Below are 21,099 nucleotides of genomic sequence, written 5' to 3' on the forward strand. Positions count from 1 at the left end.
CCCATAAAACAAAACGAGACTAATGAGGCACAGTAGTCCAGAGACAAGGACTAGAAGGCAGAAGGGGACAGGAAAGCTAGTGATAGGGAACCCAAGGTTGAGTAAGGACAGTGTTGACATGCAGTGGGGTTGTTAACCATTGTCATAGGGCAACATGTGTACTAGCTGTTTAATGAGAAACTATTTTGTTCTGTAAACCTTCATCCTACATGAGAATAGCAGCACAACTGGAAGAACGTAATCGATGTTACTGAATTGTGCATGTAGAAATTTTTGAAATGGTGTATCTTTGGCTATGTATATTTTTACCAAAAAGAAAAGGTCGAAAAGTTGACACGTCTTCGGGTTGTTAACCAATGTTATTAAACAATATGTGTACTGACTGTTTAATGAGAAAATATTTGTTCTGTAAACCTTCACCTAAAGGACAATTAAAAAAAAAAAAATTTATGACTCCAAGTCCCCAGTCACAAAAGCAAAATATTTTTTAAAAGGCTTTACTAATAATAAAGTGAACAAATAATATACTTCCCACTTACAATGTACACCTTACTTGAATATATAAGTATACCATAAAAAAAGGACTAAAATGGGAGGCATTGGGCTGTTACACTGACACAGGATTGGCTAATTGTGTCAAAGTAATAATATACAGGGTTTGCCCCTATTTAAAAAAAAAAAAATTGTGTTTTAGGTGAAGGTTTACATAGCAAATTAGGTTCCCATTTAACAATTTTCATACAACTTTTTCTATGACATTGATTATACTTTTCATAATGTCAACATTCTCATTATTTTCATTCTTTTTGTTCTGTTTCCATTAATCTAGCTTCCCTGACACTCCTTATCTTCTCATTTTTGTTTCAGTGTAAATGCTCACCATTTGGTCTCATAGAGTTGATTATTTAAGAGAGCACAGTATTCACAGGTGCTAGTGAGCCCTGGTGGCACAGTGGTTAAGAGTTACAGTTGCTAACCAAAAGGTAGGCAGTTAAGATCCACTAGCTGCTTCTTTAAAACCCTATGGGGCAGTTCTACTCTGTCTATAGGGTCACTAAGAGTTGGAATCGCTCAAAGCCAATAGGTTTGGTTTGGGTTTTTTTTTTTTTTTATTTTATAAGCCAATCTATTGTTTGGATGAAAGGTGACCACTGGGAGTGGCTTCAGTTCCAAGTTCAAAGGGTATCTTAGGGCAATAGTTTCAGGGGTTCCTCGGGTCTCTACTGGTCCAGTATGGTTTTGGCTTTTTACTGAAAGGATATTTGCCTACAGGAAGAAAGGAGTATGAATGGTAACAAACTCTATTAAGTTAAGTAATTCCAGATTATAAATAATTATACTAAAATTAATGACAGCCCACAAAGCACTTCATTTACCAATAAAATTCAGTTCAGATGAAACCTGCTAAAGAAAAACACCACATGGAATGTACATATACAATATCATAATAATTACAAAATCAACTTTGGCAAAGCTTTCTCTATTTTTCCCATTTGTTCAGCTCTCTCCTCCCTTCTTAAGTCATATATAATATAAAATTCAGAACTTTCAAAGATGCTACAGAACTAAAAGGGTTAGAAAACACTGTTAGTCTTTTGAAAAGTACACTGAACTTATACCTACTTCCTCAATCTAAAGGCATATGTATATTTTAGGCTGACCTTCCGACTCCCCATATAGTAAAGAGACCTTACCTGATGTTTAGGCATCTCTCTATTCTCCAAAATCGTGTTTCTTACATCATTCCACTGCTCCTATTTGAAGTAAGAAAATCATGCAACTATTTACTTAAAAGCAATTACGGTTAAGGAAAAAAAATGTAATCATTAGATCTCAATTTGCCTTATGATCACCACTTAAAATTCCAAGTTAACAGTATCTAGTTAATAGACATTGTAGTAAAATACTTTAATCAGAATATATGCTATGAAAATACAAATGTTACTATTTTTATCATCAAACTGCATCTGAGTCTTTTATACATAGGATAATAACTGATGTGCCTTGACAACAACTATACAATTAACTGTAGAACATATGAGGATGAATCATTCATGGAAAACTCTTATGTCAACATCATTTCCTTGGCATTAGCTTTAGGAAAAATCTCGTTTTCATTGTACCTGTCATTTGATCATTTCCAGAATTCATATTTTTTAAGTGATGAAGATGTGAAACACTTTTTCAGGTCATCTGAATTATCTCGGTGTAGCCACATTATTACCTTTAAGGCTATAAATAGTCACAAGAAATTTTTAAAAACAAAAACTATTTTCAGGCAGGAATCACATCTTTTCACTAGGTATTCTATACATTTTTAAACTTACTTAAAAAACGGTGACTGAATTATTTCGCATTTGCAGTTTATGCAAATGTATTGTAGTTAAGAACATATACGGCTTTTACTGCAAGTCTGTAGGTTCCTTGAGAGGCACGGTAATATTTCAACAAATTTTTGGTCATAGGAAAGAAGTGAGATCAATAATGAAAATGAAAAAAATCTATACGAAGAAGCATATTTAAACGGAGGAATGCCAAAGGGGTGATTTTCTTAAATTTAAATTCTTAGTATCAGAAATACCAAGCCACTTGTTCATTTTTTTCATAGCTTAAAATGTATGGGTCATCATGATGATCATGGTCTCTGCTAAGACTGTATTTTTACTGAAAAAAAAAAAAATCTAATTCTTTTTTGGACTAAGCTTCAAAGTAGTGATATATAATAAAACTGTGCTTGCTGTATGATAAAAATTTACTTACGGATAATACTTCTTTAGCCTTATTTGATGATTCTTTAAACCTCTGTAAATCCATGCTATCTCTGTGTCCTTTAACATTAAAAAAAAAAAAACGGTTTACAACATAAGAACTTTGTTTTTCCTTGTCTATTAAAATAATGTCATCGCCTGTAGTCATTCTTGTTAGGTGGCGTCAAGCTGGTTACAACTCACAGCAACCCTATGTACAACAGAACAAAACACTACCTGGTTGTGCACCATCTTCACAATCATTAAGCTTAAATTAAGCCCACTGTTGCGGCCACTGTGTCAGTCCATCTCATTGTGGGTCTTCCTGTTTTTTGCTGGCCCTCTACTTTACCAAGCACGATGTCATTCTCCAGAGACTAATCCTTCCTAATAACATGTCCAAAATACGTGAGAAGTCATCTCGCCATCCTTGCTTTTAAGGAGCATTCTGGTCCTACTTCTTCCAAGACAGATATGTTCATTCTTTTGGCAGTCCATGGTATACTCAATATTCTCCTCCAACATCATTAATTCAAAGGCATCAATTATTCTTTGGTCTTCCTTATTCATCATCCAGCTTTCACACGCATATGAAGCGACTGTAAACATGATGGCTTGGGTCAGCCCCACCTTAGTCTTCAAAGTGACATCTTTGCTTTTCAACACTTTAAACAGGTCTCTTGCAGCAGATTTGCCCAATGCAATGCATCCTTTGATTTCCTGACTGCTGCTTCCATGGGTGTTGATTGTGGATCCAAGTAAAATGAAACCCTTGACAACTTCAGTGTTTTCTCCTGTTATCATGATGTTGCTTATTGGTCCAGCTGTGAGAATTTTTGTTTTCTTTATGTTGTTGTGTGATCCACACTAAAGGCTGTGGTCTTTCAGCTTCATCAGTAAGTGCTTCAAGTTCTCCTCACTTTTAGCAAGCAAGGTAGTGCATCTGCATAATGTAGGTCTTTAAAGAGTTTTCCTTCAATCCTGACACCTCGTTACTCTTCATATAGTCCAGCTTCTTAGATTATCTGCTCAGCATACAGACTAAATAGGTATGGTGAAAGGATACAACCCTGACACACACCTTTCCTAACTTTAAACCACGCAGTATCCCCTTGTTCTGTCCGAACAACTGCCTCTTGATGTATGTACAGGTTCCTCATGAGCACAATTAAGTGTTCTGGAATTTCCATTCTTTGTAATGTTATCCATAATTTACTATGAACCACACAGTTGAATGCCTTTTCAGAGTCAATAAAACACAGGTAAACATCTTTCTGGTATTGTTTGCTTTCAGCCAGGACCCATCTGACATCAGCAATGATAACCCTGGTTCCACGTCCTCTCCTGAATCTGGCTTGAATTTCTGGCAGTTCCCTGTTAATATACCGCTACAGTTGCTTTTGAATGATCTTCTTCAAAATTTTATTTGCATGTGATATTAATGGTGCTGTTTGATAATTCTGCATTCAGCTGGATCACCTTTCTAGGAACAAGGCATAAATATGGATCTCTTCCAGTCGGCTGGCCACGGAGCTGTCTTTCAAACTTCTTGGCATAGACGAGTGAGCACTTCCAGTACTGCATCCATTTGTTGAAACATCTCAATTGGTATTCCGTCAATTCCTGGAGCCCTGTTTTTCACCAGTGACTTCAGTATAGCCTGGACTTCTTCCTTCAGTAACATCGGTTCCTAATCATATGCTACCTCCTGAAATGGTTGAACATCAATCAATTCCTTTTGGTACAGGGCTTCTGTGTAATCCTTTCATCTTCTTTTGATGCTTCCTTCACTATTGGAATTTTTTCTTTAGTTCTTTCAGCTTGAGAAACGCCGAACATGTTCTTCCCTTTTGGTTTTCTAACTCCAGGTCTTCGCACGTGTCATTGTAATACTTCACTCTGTCTTCTTGAGCTACCCTTTGAGATCTTCTGCTCACCTCTTTTACTTCATCATTTCTTCCTTTTGTTTTAGCTACTTCACGTTCAAGAGCAAGTTTTAGAGTTTCTTCTAACATCTCTTTTGTTCTTTTTCTTCCCTTTTTAATGACCTCTTGTTTTCTTCATGTATGATGTCCTTGATGTCATTCCACAATTCATCTGGTCTTCCGTCATTAGTGTTCAATACGTCAAATCTATTCTTGAGATGGTCTCTAAATTTAGGTGGGATATACTAAAGGTTGTTTATTTTGGCTCTTGTAGACTTGTTCTAATTTTCTTCAGCTCCAACCTGAACTTGCATATGATCATTCTGACTGATGATATTGCGCTTTTCCATCATCTCTTCCCACAGTTGTAGTTGATTTGATTCCTGTGTATTCATTCTGGAGAGGTCCACATGTATAGTTGCCATTTATATTGGTGAAAAAAGGTATCTGCAATGAAGAAGTCATTGTTCTTGCAAAATTCTACCATACGATCTCTGGCATCCTTTCTATCAAAAAGGCCATATTTTCCAACTACCGATCTTTCTTCTTTGTTTCCAATTTTCTCATTCCAATCATCAATAATTATCAATGCATCCTGACTGCATGTTCGATCAATTTCAGACTGCAGAAGTTGGTAAAAATCTTCAATTTCTTCATCTTTGACTTTAGTGGTTGGTGCGTAAATTTGAATAATAATTATATTAACCTGTCTTCCTTGTAGACATATGGATATTATCCTATCACTGACAGCGTTGTACTTCAGGATAGATCTTGAAATGTTGTTTTTGATGATAAATGCAATGCTATTCCTCTTCAAGCTGTCATTTCCGGCATAGTAGACCATATGATTATCCATTTCAAAATGGCCAATACCAGTCCATTTTAGCTCACTAACGCCTAGGACATCAGTGTTTACACGTTCCATTTAATTTTTGACGATTTCCAGTTTTCCTAGATTCAGCAGGCATATGTCAGTTTGCGGTACTATGGGGCGTGCATGTTACTGTGATGCTGGAAGCTATGCCACAGGTATTCAAATACACAGGGTCACCCATGGCAGACAGGTTGCAGCTGAGCTTCCAGTCTAAGACAGACTAGAAAGAAGGAGCCGGTGGTCTACTTCTGAAAAGAATTAGCCAGTGAAAACTTTATGAATAGCAGAACACTATCTGATATAGTGCCAGAAGATGAGCTCCTCAGGTCGGCGCTCAAAACATGACGGAAGAAGAGCTGTGTCCTCAAAGTAGAGTCGACTTTAACGACGTGGATGGAGTCAAGCTTTTGGGACCTTCGTTTGCTGATGTGGCATGACTCCAAGTGAGAAGAAACAGCTGCAAACATCCATTAATAATCGGAACGTAGAATGCTTGAAGTTTGACAAAAATTATATAGTCACCCTACTTATAAAGTATTGTGGTTTACTAGTTATTTCTAGCCTTCCCTGTGACTTCCTATTGTTTCCCAAGTACCTAACACTTAAGAATTGTTCTCAGGTTCTTTCAACAGGAATTGATCAAATTCAACTGAAGTTTCTTAAACTCAAGACAGAGCCCACATAAATTTTCCACATCATTATTAAAATAAAATGCACCAAAGACGTATGTGCCAATCAAACTAGTAAAGCTCAATTCAACCGATTCTTCCACTTCTGGTTCCTTTTAAAATTTTTAGAACTATACTCTATGAAAAAGCAGTCTGCTTGTCACAAAAGTAAATGTTTTTATTAACTATTTTTACTTATAAGATGATAATTATAATAGATATTATTAACATAAAAACACTGGCCTGCCAAACTTACCTACAAATGCTCCAAATTCTGTATTATCTCCTTCTGCAGCTTTAGAGCAAACAACCTCTTGATCTTTGGTTACAGTTTCTAACTGGCTTGTGCAAGTTGGCTGGGATGGTGTACTAACAAAAAATTTCATTGGGGGGGATGACAGATGTGGTATGCTATTAGATGAACTACCTAACTTTTGATTTTTACTAAACATTTTTAAGGTTTCTGCCCCATGTAGTCTCTGTCGCAGTTCTAGAGGAGAAACAGCACTTGGGAATAAGGCACCACAAGAGGAACCAGCCTCTGGAAAAAGGAATTCTTTTCTCTGGGGTAGTACAGGTAAATCCTGACCAAATACTTTACTTTGGGGATCTTTTTCATCTTTCATAAAAACATTGCAAAGAAAAGGATTATTACTCTGAAGACCACCTTGAGGAAGAGAAGAGCTAAGTGTATTTACAATACTGCGCTTTTTCCACACAGAAGGTCTTAAAGGACCATCTTCAATAAGATTTTGAGCCAAATGTTTGGAAATGCTCAATTCTCGTGTGATTTCATTGTGCACTTTGCTAGCTTCTGAAGCTTTCTGGGCAGTGAGTGTTTTTAATGTATCTACAGTCAGGGCTGAGAGATCTTGCAAATGGCCGATTTGAGAATCTAATGAGTGTAATGATCTTTTTATGTAGTTGACACGATCTCCAACTTCTTTAATCTGAATGCACATCTGCTCCACTCTGGAGGGGGAAAAACATTTTTTTCATATGTGAAAAATCAATGTTTCAGAAATTCTTTTTGTAATCTCAATAAATGATAATGGTAAAAAGTGAGAAATTTTATATACGCTTAAACAAGTTAAGAGAGAAAATAGGGTACAGTTATTTATGCAAGACACACTTTTCGTTTAAGAAGGATCCTGTGCTAATCCTATCATAATGATATGCAAGGTTTAAAACACTATTTATGCTTCACAGGCTGTTTATTCTAATTTCTCTAAGTAACACAAAAAATGTGAATACAGCTACACAGACATAACTACCCTTACCATCCCTGTAACTACACAAACACCATATATGTCACAATGTAGAAAAGGTAATGGAAAGAAACAAATGCTTTAAAATAATGAGGACAGTTTTACCCATCCTGCTGAAATGTCTAAAAATAATAAGAGATTGACTTATCTGAAGTATTAGAAGAATTGAACTGCCTCCCAATATATAATGTAAAACTATTACTAAACATATTTAACAAATGAAAACTGAACAATGACTGTGTAAGAGACATAACTAATAGAACCCATTCTGACATATAATCAATTATAATTAAAATGCTTCTAAACCTTTCAAATGTAACACGAATTCTCTCTTCGCTCCCAGAATGGAATTTGTCATCTTTTTCATTAAAATACATTTCAACACACTGCTCTTCAAAATCATGAAGTTTCTTTTGATCTTCTTCTGTTAAGAAAAGTTCTAAAGGGAAAGAAGAGGGGAAAAAAAAAAATCAATGAAGAGCTATCAAGCAATCAAACTTTAGCTTATAAGTTTTTTTACTGCTGTGCCTCTAAAGCATTACACAAGTATCTCTTTTTTCTTGACTCACAGTGTGATGTCAGCAAAGTAGTTTCAAGTACTTCCTCCTCTTCTAATTTCCTTTTCCTACACAACAATCCCGTCTCTCTCTCTCACCTCTCCCCTCACATATCCACGCAGAAAAATTTAAGAACTGAGTGGGTACAAAAGGAAGCAACTGTAATATTCAGAGCTGTTTGATATGGTGACTAGCCTCGTTCAGTGTACTTAATGCACTAAGTGTTATGGCTTACAGAACAGCAAAAGTGTTATGGTTTACATCATCTTAATAAAACAAATTGAAATACCAAATTCAAAAAGAAGTTTAATTCTAAATCTACTTTATAGATACCGCCTTAATTAAATTTTTTATGTTTTGGCTAATTTAACAAAAGCCTTTATAACAACACTAATCAAGTAAATCGAATTCAATACTTAGCTTTTAGTGCAATACTAAGTGATCAAATGAAAACATTTGCCTTAATATTTTTACTTACTTGGTCCATCTGAAGTCTTATCTTTTTTCCTTCTTTTACATATGCAGCAAAACAAAGAAACTATGTGGCTAAGAATGATAAGTGGCGGAGGCAGAACTGGTTTCTCATGATAAGCCATGATGAAGTGATAACGCTGGTACTTCCATACAATGTTGGAAATTGCCTTCACTTGTAAATACACATTGCTTGAATAATGAAGAATAAAAATAAACTTACATTTTGAAGCTTTAAATCCTAAAGATTTTATTATCATTCTGTTCTAAATAAGGATTCAAAGAATACACTACCATAAGCAAGAGTAAAAGGCAAACGTGAAACTGGAAATAATACATGCCAAGAGAAAGGCAAAAGGTTGATAATGTGAAATATCTTCACCAAAAACTCCCAGAAAAATAGGCAGAGAACATGATTTTAAGATTTAAGTTTATATACAAATGGCTAAATGTAAGAAACTAATCAACCCCAATGGTAATAAAACAAATTCAAATAAAACCAAGGTCCTTCTATGTACCATTGAAGTGTCAACCGTTAATCTGTAATAATACTTGGTGTTGGTCAGGGATTTGGGGACATAGGCCCATTTTGACTTAAATAAAGCAAAAAGCCCTAAATATGTATATATGCATGTCTATACACTGAGCAGTTCTACTTTTACAAAAACATTCTAAAGAAATACTGAAGAATTGTTCAAACGATCTAACTACAATCTAGTTTTGTGGTTTTTAAGAACAAAAATTACAAACAACTGGAGCAATAAAGCATACTGACCTGAAAAATTATGGTTTATTATCAGGGAATACCAGGTAGCCATTAAAAATAGACTGAGGAGGAATACTGACAGATGTGGGATAATGTTCATGATGTTTTGCTTAGTTAAAAGCAGTTCACAAAAATGTAATAACATTACGTTACAGAAATTTTTTTTTTAAATATATATTCATAAAAAATGACAGAAGGATATGTATCAAAATATTAAGAGTGGGATTATCAATAGATTTTGTTTGCCTTTCTGTTTTTGTACTGAATGTGTATTCCTTGGCAACCTAGTAAAAATCCCAAACTCAATTAAAAAAAGAAAAAAGCTTGATGAAAGATATCAAGAGTCTCAAATTTAGAACTCATTTTATTTGAAAATGCATGTTTTCTCATCTGTACTTTTTCAGAGATAAATTTAGTAGTTTAAGCCTCAATAACATTTTTAGATTTCAAATTCTGTATATTTCCTCAGAAATAAGTAGGACTGTATGTTAACTTATCTCATTACAATAAGCAACTGAATAAAATTCTTACTTGAAAAATGCAATAAGAAGATTAACCATAATGATATACTGTACAAAGAGGTAGACTGCTTGAAGAAATGGAGTCAACCAAGTTCCAGGACCACAGATATTCTTTACAGTGGAATCATTTGCACACACTGAAATGGGTGAACAGATTTACAGTTGAATTTTACAGTTCAATAATTTTAAAAAATTTTGATAAAAACCTGATATCCCCTGTAAAACTCAACATGCTGTATACTTTCAAAATTCACAGAGTCATTATTTTGGTCATGAACATTGTAAACACTCAATATCCAATATACCCTGGTTGGTCTAAGCTAATCATGGTTAAGACTATTCCCCTTGCCAAGAACTGTTTCAGTGATAGGCAGGCTGAAGCCAGTCTCAGCACCAGTGATATTCAAGCACAGGTTCAAAAGGGGGTTTCTGGGAAAGAGATGCTTTCCCTCTTAAGAGGAACAACAGACAGTGTCTCTTTTCTCTTAATGCTAGTGACAGAGTCTTATAATCACAAAGGAAGCCTGTAAGCAACAGACACTGTACAACAGACCAGGGAGATGAAAAAAATAGGACTGTGAATTTACTATGTGAACTAAAAACTGTTCTTATTGTTTAAGCAAGTATAGGTCAGATTTCCACTACTTAAAGCTGAAAACATTCTAAAAAATTTTTTTCAATTAATTTTTGCTAAGTCTCTCTTGTGGGGTTAACTAATGTACTCTGGGGAGGATTAGGCTAGTCACTGTATGACTTCTGAAAATATGCATTACTATAATGCAATACTGACTTTAAGACATAAAATAACCACGAGATGAGTGCATAAGCATTCATAACCACAAATCCTTACCATCGATTTCATATGCATAAACCTCACCAAAAATCATCCAGTATGGATGAAAAACTATATCTTTAGCAAGCTTCCAAGATGGTGGTTCTCGAGGATAAAGTATTGCTTTTCTGGGAACACCAAAACTAAGTAATACAAGAGCCATAATCACTACAATGTAGAACATATTGGCCACCTGTTAAAAAATGAACACTGTTAAAATACATATGAATTTAAAAACTATGACAATTTTTCATCTTAAAAAAAAAGTTCTAATGTTCTATACATAACTAGAACGTCTGAGTTTCTTGTAATCCCTAATAATTTCATTCAGGAAAATCTTACCATCTTAACATCCAAAATGGGTGAATAATGACTACTTTTTTGGTGTGGTAAATAGTAAACCAGTGATTCTCACAGGAGTGAGGGAGCACGCACACATTCCACTGGATAGGAAATGTGTAGTATGAAAAAGCCAATATAATAATTAAGCTTTATATTCAGAAAACTTAAAAATTTAGTTTCCATTATGCAAAGTAATTCTGATAAACCTGTGAGCTAGTGAGGTTACTCAGAAGATAGTTTAATTTAGATGGCAGTGATTTTCCAAGGTTAAGGAAAAATGTTCCAGAACAAAGATTTTTATATTCATATGAAGAGAGCAGATGTTTAAAAGAATTGAGCAACAGCATACATAGGGTTATAATATGTGTTGATGTTAAGTTTGACACAGATAAGCGTATGTATATACACGTAAATCTGGAAGGATATAAACTATTAATAGTGGAAGTCTCCGAACGGTGGTCTGTATTTGCCAAAATTTTCTACAATGAGTAGTAATTTTAGAGTAAGGGGGAAAAAGCTACTTTTACAGAAGCAACAGCATAACTGAAAACTAAAAGTAATTTATGGCAGGAGTAGGGCCAACATATTCCAGATTTTTAAGTTCAGTGTATAAAGCATTACACATTAAACTTGACATCTAGATTTTAGAATAAAAAACAAAAACTGCCAGTTAAGCCAGTTGGAAAGAATAAAAGACTGAGCTTATTACTTGAAAAAGATTAAATGTGCTGAATGTAACTTTTAAAAAATGTTTCTGAAATCAGCGAAGGCAAGAGGAAAGAGGTATATAAAGACATAAACCACAGATAGTATTTCTAGTTAGTTAGCATTATCTTGCAAGGTACATTCAGAATGGAATATTATGAGCACGGATAAGGCCCGAACAACAGAAGGACACATGGGACTTTTTCACAGTAACCCTAGTGATTAAAAATCAACACAATGAACGATCTGACTAGCTGCTTTCAATATCCATGCATTGAAGAGTCATTCCAACATGTTAAGGAAAGACACAGAAATATCAATTACTCTAAAAAAAACCAAAAGACAAAACCCTAATGGAGTGGGGTGAAGGCCTTCAATGGTTCCTCCTGTATTTCCTTCTCAAAAAAGTTCTTCCAAAAACTTCCTTCGAAATTCAGACTGCCCAGTTTTCAATGCCTCATACAACCCAGGCTATACCCTGCCTATCCAATCTGTCACCTACTCTTTATCATGAACGTTCTTGTCAGGCTTTTTATCAATGTCTATTCTAAGCTTTTTAAGAACAACTCATATTCCACTGCTTTAGTAAAAGCCTTCACAGACTTATCTCTTTCTATGAACTTTTATCTCTCTATACTCATCAATTTAATCAGCAAAACGTTGATAGTTATATAATGTCTCAGCTGATTCATTAAAATATTTTCAGTAGAACAGGATTCTCAAACTAGATTATAAGGTTTTTTAAAAAATAACTAGGACTGGTAAGTAAAAAAGAGAAATGAGTTTTCATGAAGTTCAGAGGCAATCTCCTAATAATTTCTGCACTGTCTTCCACAGCAGTGAGAATACAGTAAACATTAAAAAACTTCTTGGGGAATGATTATAATTTTCACAATTTATAATCTTCTACTAAGGATATAAAAATCTGAAGAGTCAATTTATCAAAGTACAGTGAGTCTTTAGTGATTTTATCTTTTTCTTCCTACTTGTAATAAGTGGCTTGACAAGCACTGAGATAAGTATTAGAGATACAAAAGTAACCAAAACCAGACAAGGTTCCTAATCCAAGGAGTTTATAGTCTAGGAGAAGATAATTAAGTAGTGAAATAAAAATGTAGTTTAAAATATAGTTAGACCTGAGCAGCAAAAGACAATTGATGAATAAACCCACTGTCGTCTCATCGATTCCAACTCATAGTAACCCTATAGGACAGAGCAGAACTGCTCCATGGGTTTCCAAGGTTTAATCTTTACAGAAGCAGACTGTCACATCTTTCTCCCCCAGAGCAGTTCATAGGTTTGAACCGCCAATCTTTTAGTTAGCAGCCAAGTGCTTAACAATTGTGGCACCAAGGCTCCTTTAAAAATAGATAAATAGCAAAAAGATGGAAACAACCTAAGTGCCCATCAACAGACGAATGGATTAACAAACTATGGTACGTACACACAATGGAGTACTATGCAACGATAAAGAACAATGATGAATCTGTGAAGCATCTCATAACATGGATGAAACTGGAGGACATTATGCTGAGTGAAATAAGTCAATCACAAAAGGACAAATATCGTATGAGACCTCTATTGTAAAAACCCATGAAAAAATTCACACACAAAAGGTAACAATGTTTGTTGGTTACAAGGGATGGGAGGGGTGGGGATGGGGAATACTAAACAGGCAATAGATAAGTGGTATCTTGGGTGAAGGGTGAGACAGTTCACAATACTGGGGAAACCAGCACAACCCGTACAAGGAAAGGTCATGGAAGTGCCAAAGACACATCCAAACCCCCTGAGGGACTGAACTGCTGGGCAGAGGGCTGTGGGGACCATGGTCTCGGGGAACATCTAGCTCAACTGACATAACAGTTTATAAAGGCAATGTTCTACATTCTACCTTGGTGAGTGGTGTCTGGGGTCTTGAAGGCCTGTGAGCAGCCATCTAAGCTGCTCTACTGGTCTCATCCCTTTGGGAGCAGGGGAGTGTGAAGAGAGCAGGATGCAGAGGAAGGATTAGTCCAAAGGACTGATGGACCTCAGCTGCCAAGGCCTCCACCAGACTGAGTCCAGTGCAGCTGGATGGTGCCCGGCTGCCACCAATGACTGCTCTGACCAGGCTCACAGCAGAGGGTTCTGGACAGAGCTGGAGAGGGATGTAGAATAAAATTCTAACTCACAAAAAAAGACCAGATTTACTGGCCTAAAGGAGAATGGAGAAACTCCAAGAGTATGGCCCCCAGACACCCTTTTGGCTCGGTGGTGAGGTCACTTCTGAGGTTCGCTGTTCAGCCGGGGAATGGACAGCCCCATAAAACCAAATGGGACTGCTGAGGCACAGCAGTCCAGGGACAGGGACTGGAAGGCAGAAGGGGATGGGAAAGCTGGTGATAGGGAACCCAAGGTTGAGTAAGGATAGTGTTGATGTGTTGTGAAGTTGTTAACCATTGTCATAGGGCAACATGTGTACTAACTGTTTAATGAGAAACTATTTTGTTCTGTAGGCCTTCATCTAAAGTGAGAATAGCAGCACAACTGTAAAAGCATGGTCGATGTCACTGAACTGTGCATGAAGAAATTTTTGAAATGGTGTATCTTTGGCTATGTATATTTTCACCAAAAAAAAAGAAGGGAGAGGCTTGACATGTCGTGGGGTTGTTAACCAATGTCATAAAACAGTATGTGTACTACTGTTTCATGAGAAACTGTTTGTTCTGTGGACCTTTACCTGAAGTACAATAAAAAAAAAAAAAAAGATAAATAGCAAAAAGATGGAAACAACCTAAGTGCCCATCAACAGATGAATGGATTAACAAACTATGGTACATACACATAATGGAATATTACACAATGATAAAGAATAATGATGAATCAAAAAAATATCTCACAACATGAATTTGTGGGACATTATGCTAAGTAGAAACCTGGCGGCTCAGTGGTTAAGAGCTCAGGCTGCTAACCAAAAAGTTGGCAGTTCAAATCCACCAGCTGCTCTCTGGAAACCCTATAGGGCAGTTCTACTCTGTCCTACAGGGTTGCTATGAGTCAGAATCGACTCAACAGCAACCAGTTTGGTGTTTTGTTTTTTATGCTGACTGAAATAAGTCAATCACAAAGGGACAAATACTGTATGAGAACACTAATATAAAGTAACAACAGAAGGTTTACTAACGGGGAAAAACAAAGAAAAAAACATTGTTTGATGGTTACCAAGGATGGGAGGGGGTCTGAGGGAAAATTTCCAAATTGACAGAAGATACATGTTAATACTGGTGAAGGAAAGGCAATATACAATATAAGAGAAATCAGCACAACATGACCAAGACAAGAGAAGACACTGAAAGGAATGCCAAGAATAAAGGGCAACTAGAATAAAGGGCAATTGTAGTAATTATTATAACACAGACAATCCTGCAACAATAGTATTAACAAACAATAATTTAAGAATCGATTTACAGTAGACAGATATGGCAAGAGGTGTGGGAAGGTGTAAGGGAGTACACCCACTGGCAGATACAGGTTTGGTGGTAGATATTTCTCTACATACATGATTGTACACGCTCCTCATATATTAACAGTCAATAGAGCACACAAGGGGCATAGTCAAGGAACCCTCTTAGACATAACCAAATACCCTCATGGGACGAAGTTCCTAGGCTTGAAGGTGAAGGACCACAGACTCAGGGGACATCTATGTCAAATGGCACAACACAGTTCATAAAGACTGTTCTGTATCCTACTTTGATGAGTAGTGTCTGGAGACTTAAAAGCTTGTGATTGGCCATCTAAGATACAACTATTAGTCTCTTCTGTCTGGAGCAAAGAAGACTGAAGAAAACCAAAGGCTCAAGGGAGCAATTAGTCCAAAGGACTAATGGACCACATGAACCACAGACTATATGCGACCCAAGAGCAGAAGAACTAGGTGGTACCTGGCTCCCACTACCAACCGAGTGCTCTGACTGGGATCACAACAGAGGGTGCTGAACAGAGCAGGAGAAAATGTAGAACAAAACATCAGATTCACAAAAAGATCAGAATTACTGGTCTGACAGAGTATGGAGGAACTCCCAAGACTACGGTCCTAAGACACCCTTCTGACCTGGAACTGAAGCCATTCCCAGAGACCATCTTCTGGCCAAACAATAGACAAGCCCATAAAATAAGCAGTAACATCCGAGAGGAACATGATCATTAGAATAATCAATTCTATGAGATCAAAAGGGTAATATTTCCCCAAAAGCAAAGATAAGAAGGCAGGAAGGGGCAGAAAATAAGGACAAAAGGTAACGGGGAATTCAGGGCGGAAACGGGAAGAGCGCTGACGCACTGTCAGGAATGAAACCAAGGCCATGGAACACTTTACATATAAATTATCGAATGGGAATCTAATTTGCTCTGTAAACTTTCACCTAATGCACAATTAAAAAAAAAGAATTTCCAGAACTAAAAAGAAATTGACTACACAACTCATGTGCTTTATAAAAATCACAACTACCAGGACATGACTGTGAAAAAACCGAGCTGTTGATGTGAATGCAATCTTGTTAAAACTAAAACTAAACTAAGTCTGTCAATAAAGGGAACCTTATAAAAATTACATACTTTTATTCATCAAAGGAATTTATCAACAAAGTGAAGAGACAATCTTCTGATTGGGACAAATTTTTCAGGAACTATATTTAATAAGGATCCAAAATATAAAAACTTCTACAGCTTAACAACAAAAAGACAAACAACCCAATCAAAAAATGGGCAGAAGAACAGACATGTCTCCAAAGAGGATATTCTAATGGCCAACAAGCACAGGAAAAGAAAGTCAATGTCATTCCTGTTGCCCTCAAGTCAATTCTGACTCATAGTGACTCTACAGGGCAGACTAGAGCTGCTGTATAGAGTTTCCATTGAGTAATGGTATTGGGTGAAGAATGCTGAATATACCATAGACAGCCAAAAGAACAAACAAATCTGTTTTGGAAGACGTACAGCCAGAATGCTGCTTAGAAGTGAGAATGGCAAGACTTCATCTCACTCACTCTGGACATGCTATCAGCAGGGCCCAGTCCCTAGAGAAGGACATCATGCTTGCTTGGTAAAGTAGAGGGTCAGCGAAAAAGAGGAAAACCCTCAATGAGATGGACTGACACAGTGGCTGCTACAACAATGGGCTCAAGCATAATGACAATTATGAGGATGGCACAAGATCGGGCAATGTTTCATTCTGCTGTACACAGGGTCGCTATAAGTCAGAAACAACTCGACCGCACCTAACAACAATAATCTTTTCAGAAGCAGGTTGCCATATCTTTCTCCCACAAATGACTGGTGGGTTCAAACCGCTGACCTTTCCGTTAGCGGCCAAGGGCTTAACTACGGTGCCACCAGGACTCCTTAAACCAAACCCATTGCCAGTGAGTCGATTCTAACTCCTGGCAACCCAATGTGTTACAAAGTAGAACTGCTCCATAGAGTTTTCTTCGCTGTTGATCTTTACGGAAGATCACCTGGTCTTTCTTCCCTGGAACCCTTCGGTGGGTTCCAACAGCCAACCTTTAGGTTCATTAGCCAAGAGGAAACCACTTGTACCACCCAGACAGCAGGGGGCATTAGCCATTACGGAGATGTAAATCAAAACTACAATGAGACACCACCTCACTCCTATTGGAATGGCAATGATCAAATAAAACAAAACAAAAAACCCAGAAAACAACAGGTATTGGTGATGTTGTGGGAAAAATGGAACCCTCGTCCATTGCTGGTGGGAAAGTAAAATGGCACAGCCACTGTGGAAAACAGTGTGGCAGTTCCTAAAAAGTGGAACACAGAACTACCATATGACCCAGCAGTCCCAATCCTAGGTATAAACCCAGAAGTGAAGGCAAGAATGCAAACAGAAACTAGTATACCAATGTCCACTGCAGCACTTTTCACAATAGTCAAGAAGTAGAAATAACTGAAATGTTCATCAACAGATGAAGGGATAAACAAAATGAGGTACATATACACAACGGAATACTACTCAGACATAAAGAGAAATGAAGTCCTGATGCATGCCATAACATGGATCAACCTTGAAAACATCATGCTGAACGAAATAAGTCAGTCCCAAAAGAACAAATATTGTATGATCTCACTTACATGAAATGAGCAAACACAGTGAAGCCTGTGAAAGCCAGAACCTGTTAAGAGAAGGAAAACTCAAATATATTCCACAAAAATGAGTAATAGAAAAGTGACAAGACTGCATTCCATCAAAGGCGGAAAACCTTTGAGACCTGGAAAAACAAGGCAGTCCCGTCAAGTTCCTGCTCTCACAGGGAAACCACGACTACCAGTGGTTACTGGGGATGGGAGGGAGAGCGAAGGAGGGAGTTTTCGCTTTAGGGACACTGAGTTCTGTTCATGGCCATGGAATGACTTGGAAAAGGACAGCTAGAACAGTTGCACAACTTGAAGAATGTCATCAATGTCACTGAATTCTACATGCAGAAACTGTTGAGATGAAGTATGTTTGCTATGTATATTTTCACCACAATAAAATTAAAACAAGAAAAAAGGAAACACAAAAAATAAAGAGAAGCTAAAAAAAATATATATAAAGTTATAGTTAGACACTAAGATAAACATAGGTATACAGCAATAAACTTGATCTAGCTAGTAGAGACCAAAAAAGCTTCCCTGAAAAAAAAAAAAAATGTTGAAGCTGAGCTCTAAAGGATAAACCTAAGTCAATTAGTCAAAAAAGCTAAGAGCGTAAGTGTAGATGGGGATGATCTCTTCAGGCAGAATGAAGAACATTAGCTATGTAATTGGTTAGGGGTGGGTATGGTATGTTAAAGAAAATGAAGAAAAGGCCTGTGTGACTAGAGCGTAGAGGTCAAGAATATAATGAAACTAGGTAAAGGGTACACGGAATCTCTCTGTATTACTTCTTAGAACTGAATTATCTCAAAATTAAAACAAAATGCAAGGGCCGAACTGGGAAGAGTTTGTGGTTCTAATTAAGGGCACTGATCTCTCACGAGCAATGCAAAATCATTATATGATTTAAGAGGAGCCTTGGTGGCAGAGTGGTTTAGTGCTCAGCTGCTAACCAAAAGGTTGGTGGTTAGAACCCAACAGCCGCTCCACAGGAGAAAGATGTGACAGTCTGCTTCCATAAAGATTTAAATTATAATAACAACAACAAACTCAAGAGCCGAACTGAGCAGGGCTTGCAGTTCTAATTAAGGACACTGATCTCTCAGGAGCAATGCAAAATCGTCAAAAGATTTTTTAAAAAGGGGAAGTGGTATATTCAGATATGTGTGTTGTGGGTCAGAGTGGTAGTAAGGAAACAGATTACTAGACTACTACACACGCCAACTGATGCTAGTTTGGTTTAGGGTAGTAGTACTAAAGGAAGAAAAAGTATACAGATTGGAGCTAATAAGTTTGTATTCATTCTGATCCTAAATACACCCATTAAACAGCATTTAAAAATTAATTCATTTTAAGATAAAACAAAATATGGTTTTTTTAACTTTATCCCATCAAGCAGGTTTTTTAAAAGTGATAATAAACAGAATGGTAGATTTTAGAGTCTGAAGCAAATAAACATGAAATAATCAACATTCACTGGTTCAAGTAAAATGATGGTAATAATATGTTATCATGATTTTAAGAAAATAAAAATACCAAAATACACACGAGTATTATCGGACACCTCTCAACTTACCATTTTTCCAATCATCATTACATATGGTCCTGCCTGTTGATTTACAGCTAGAAAATCTAGCAAACGCACATACCAAAATATTATGTTAAGACAATAAATTAATCTTCCAGCCACAAAAACATGATTATCATATGCATTCTCAAAGTTCCATTTTGCTCCAAATCTTAGTCCAAATCCAATGAAGAAAGAAATTATCGCAATTGTATCACTGATATTGAAGTAATCACTAAACCAAACTTTAATCTTCTGGTTTATTTTTCCAGCTTCAGACATAAAGATCTAGAGGTTACAAAAAAGGTTTAATCAGTTTCTTCCTATTAAAATATGTACCAGCATTCAATTATGACACTACAGTAGAATTTTATAGATCTTTTACTGTTTCAAAGTGCTTTTGATTATTTTGGTATTGGATGATACAACTGATTACCAAAACAATTCAATGAGATAGCAGAGGAAGATACTTTTTATCCTCATTCTATAAATAAAGAAAAAGCACAAAACAAGACTCCAAAGACAAATGACTGTGGACTCTCCAACTAAGGTCATGCAACTAAGAAACTGAAAAGCTTGGATTAGGACATGGTTCTTTAGACTCAGAATGTGAAATACTTTTAAAAAGTTGTTTTATTTTTCATCGAAGCAACACTACAATATACTGGTTTTTCTAAAGGTGCTTTTTTTCACAGAAATTAAATAACTTAATGGCTTAAAAGTAACTATACTTATCTAACTTATGTAAACATGTAACTCTTCTCTTAAATGTAACAATTTTAAAAACATTGTTGAGGAAGATGGTAATACATTCAGAAGATCAAAATCATAGTGTAGGAAGAGTAAATACTGAAACGTCTCCCTTCTACTCTCGTCTCCTGGCCAACTAACTTCTCCTTCCCACTAGAAGCAAACACTATTATTACGATCTCTTGAATCCTTGCAGAAATGTTTAATATTCTTAAATGCTTTACAATTTACTTTTATCATTAAACAACTCAATTTCTTTAACAATGTTAGTAAATAATAAATAACAGATTTTATGAACATATGGACCACTGTACTCAGAGGAATTTAAAATGCCTACTAAGCTATTTAATAAGGTAAATTCCTATGATACCTAAATGGGAAAAAATGTCTTCCAATTATTTTTGTAATTTCATGTATGCTCTAAGTGTAAAGCAGAAACGTGAAATAATCCAGACACATTTAAGTATGTTATAAAAACATTTATGAAGCCACCAGTTTGAAAAGAAGTGTTAAGGAAAAAACCATTCCTTGTTTTTTCCCCAAAAATAAGAGTTAGAAAATTTACAATTTAAATTGAACACTGAGAAACACAGGGATCTAAATTTAAAAGACAATTCAGTGGGCAATACAGGACATTTTAGTGGGCAATAGAATACAAAAGCAAAATATAAACCTATTTACAATTTACCTACCTGATTGACTATATGCATATTTAATATTTTTTGAAGAATGGCAGAGAGCATAAATATAAACGTTACTAAAAAAAAAACCTAGGCTAGGCTATGTTCCTGAGACAAATCATAATCTCTGTAACGGTAACAGTCAAAGTTAAGGCCATACTCCCAGGCAGCTATTCTTTTTTTTTTTTTTAATTGTACTTTAGATGAAGGTTTACAGAACAAATAGATTCTCATTAAACAGTACACATGTTGTTTTATGACAATGGTTAACAACCCCACGACATGTCAACA

General features: G+C 36.1%; 1 protein-coding gene across 7 annotated transcripts in view; it reads right to left on the reverse strand.

Annotated features, from left to right (window-relative positions):
* TRPM7 (transient receptor potential cation channel subfamily M member 7) overlaps positions 1-21,099 on the reverse strand; it is a 176,138-nt gene that overhangs the window by 35,544 nt on the left and 119,495 nt on the right. For all 7 annotated transcript variants that reach the window (XR_002824320.1, XM_023732465.1, XM_023732467.1 and 4 more), the window contains 8 exons: positions 19,388-19,666; positions 10,648-10,822; positions 9,808-9,934; positions 8,518-8,702; positions 7,789-7,921; positions 6,471-7,186; positions 2,761-2,828; positions 1,695-1,754 (listed from right to left, as the gene is read on the reverse strand). Coding sequence is in view for 6 of the 7 variants with exons in the window: in XM_023732465.1 (XP_023588233.1) it covers positions 1,695-1,754; positions 2,761-2,828; positions 6,471-7,186; positions 7,789-7,921; positions 8,518-8,702; positions 9,808-9,934; positions 10,648-10,822; positions 19,388-19,666 (1,743 nt within the window). In the remaining variant the exon portion in view is untranslated. The remainder of the gene's footprint in view (positions 1-1,694; positions 1,755-2,760; positions 2,829-6,470; positions 7,187-7,788; positions 7,922-8,517; positions 8,703-9,807; positions 9,935-10,647; positions 10,823-19,387; positions 19,667-21,099) is intronic.

The sequence above is a fragment of the Trichechus manatus genome, unplaced genomic scaffold (genome assembly GCF_000243295.1).
Source record: "Trichechus manatus latirostris isolate Lorelei unplaced genomic scaffold, TriManLat1.0 scaffold00052, whole genome shotgun sequence".
Lineage (NCBI taxonomy): Eukaryota > Metazoa > Chordata > Mammalia > Sirenia > Trichechidae > Trichechus > Trichechus manatus.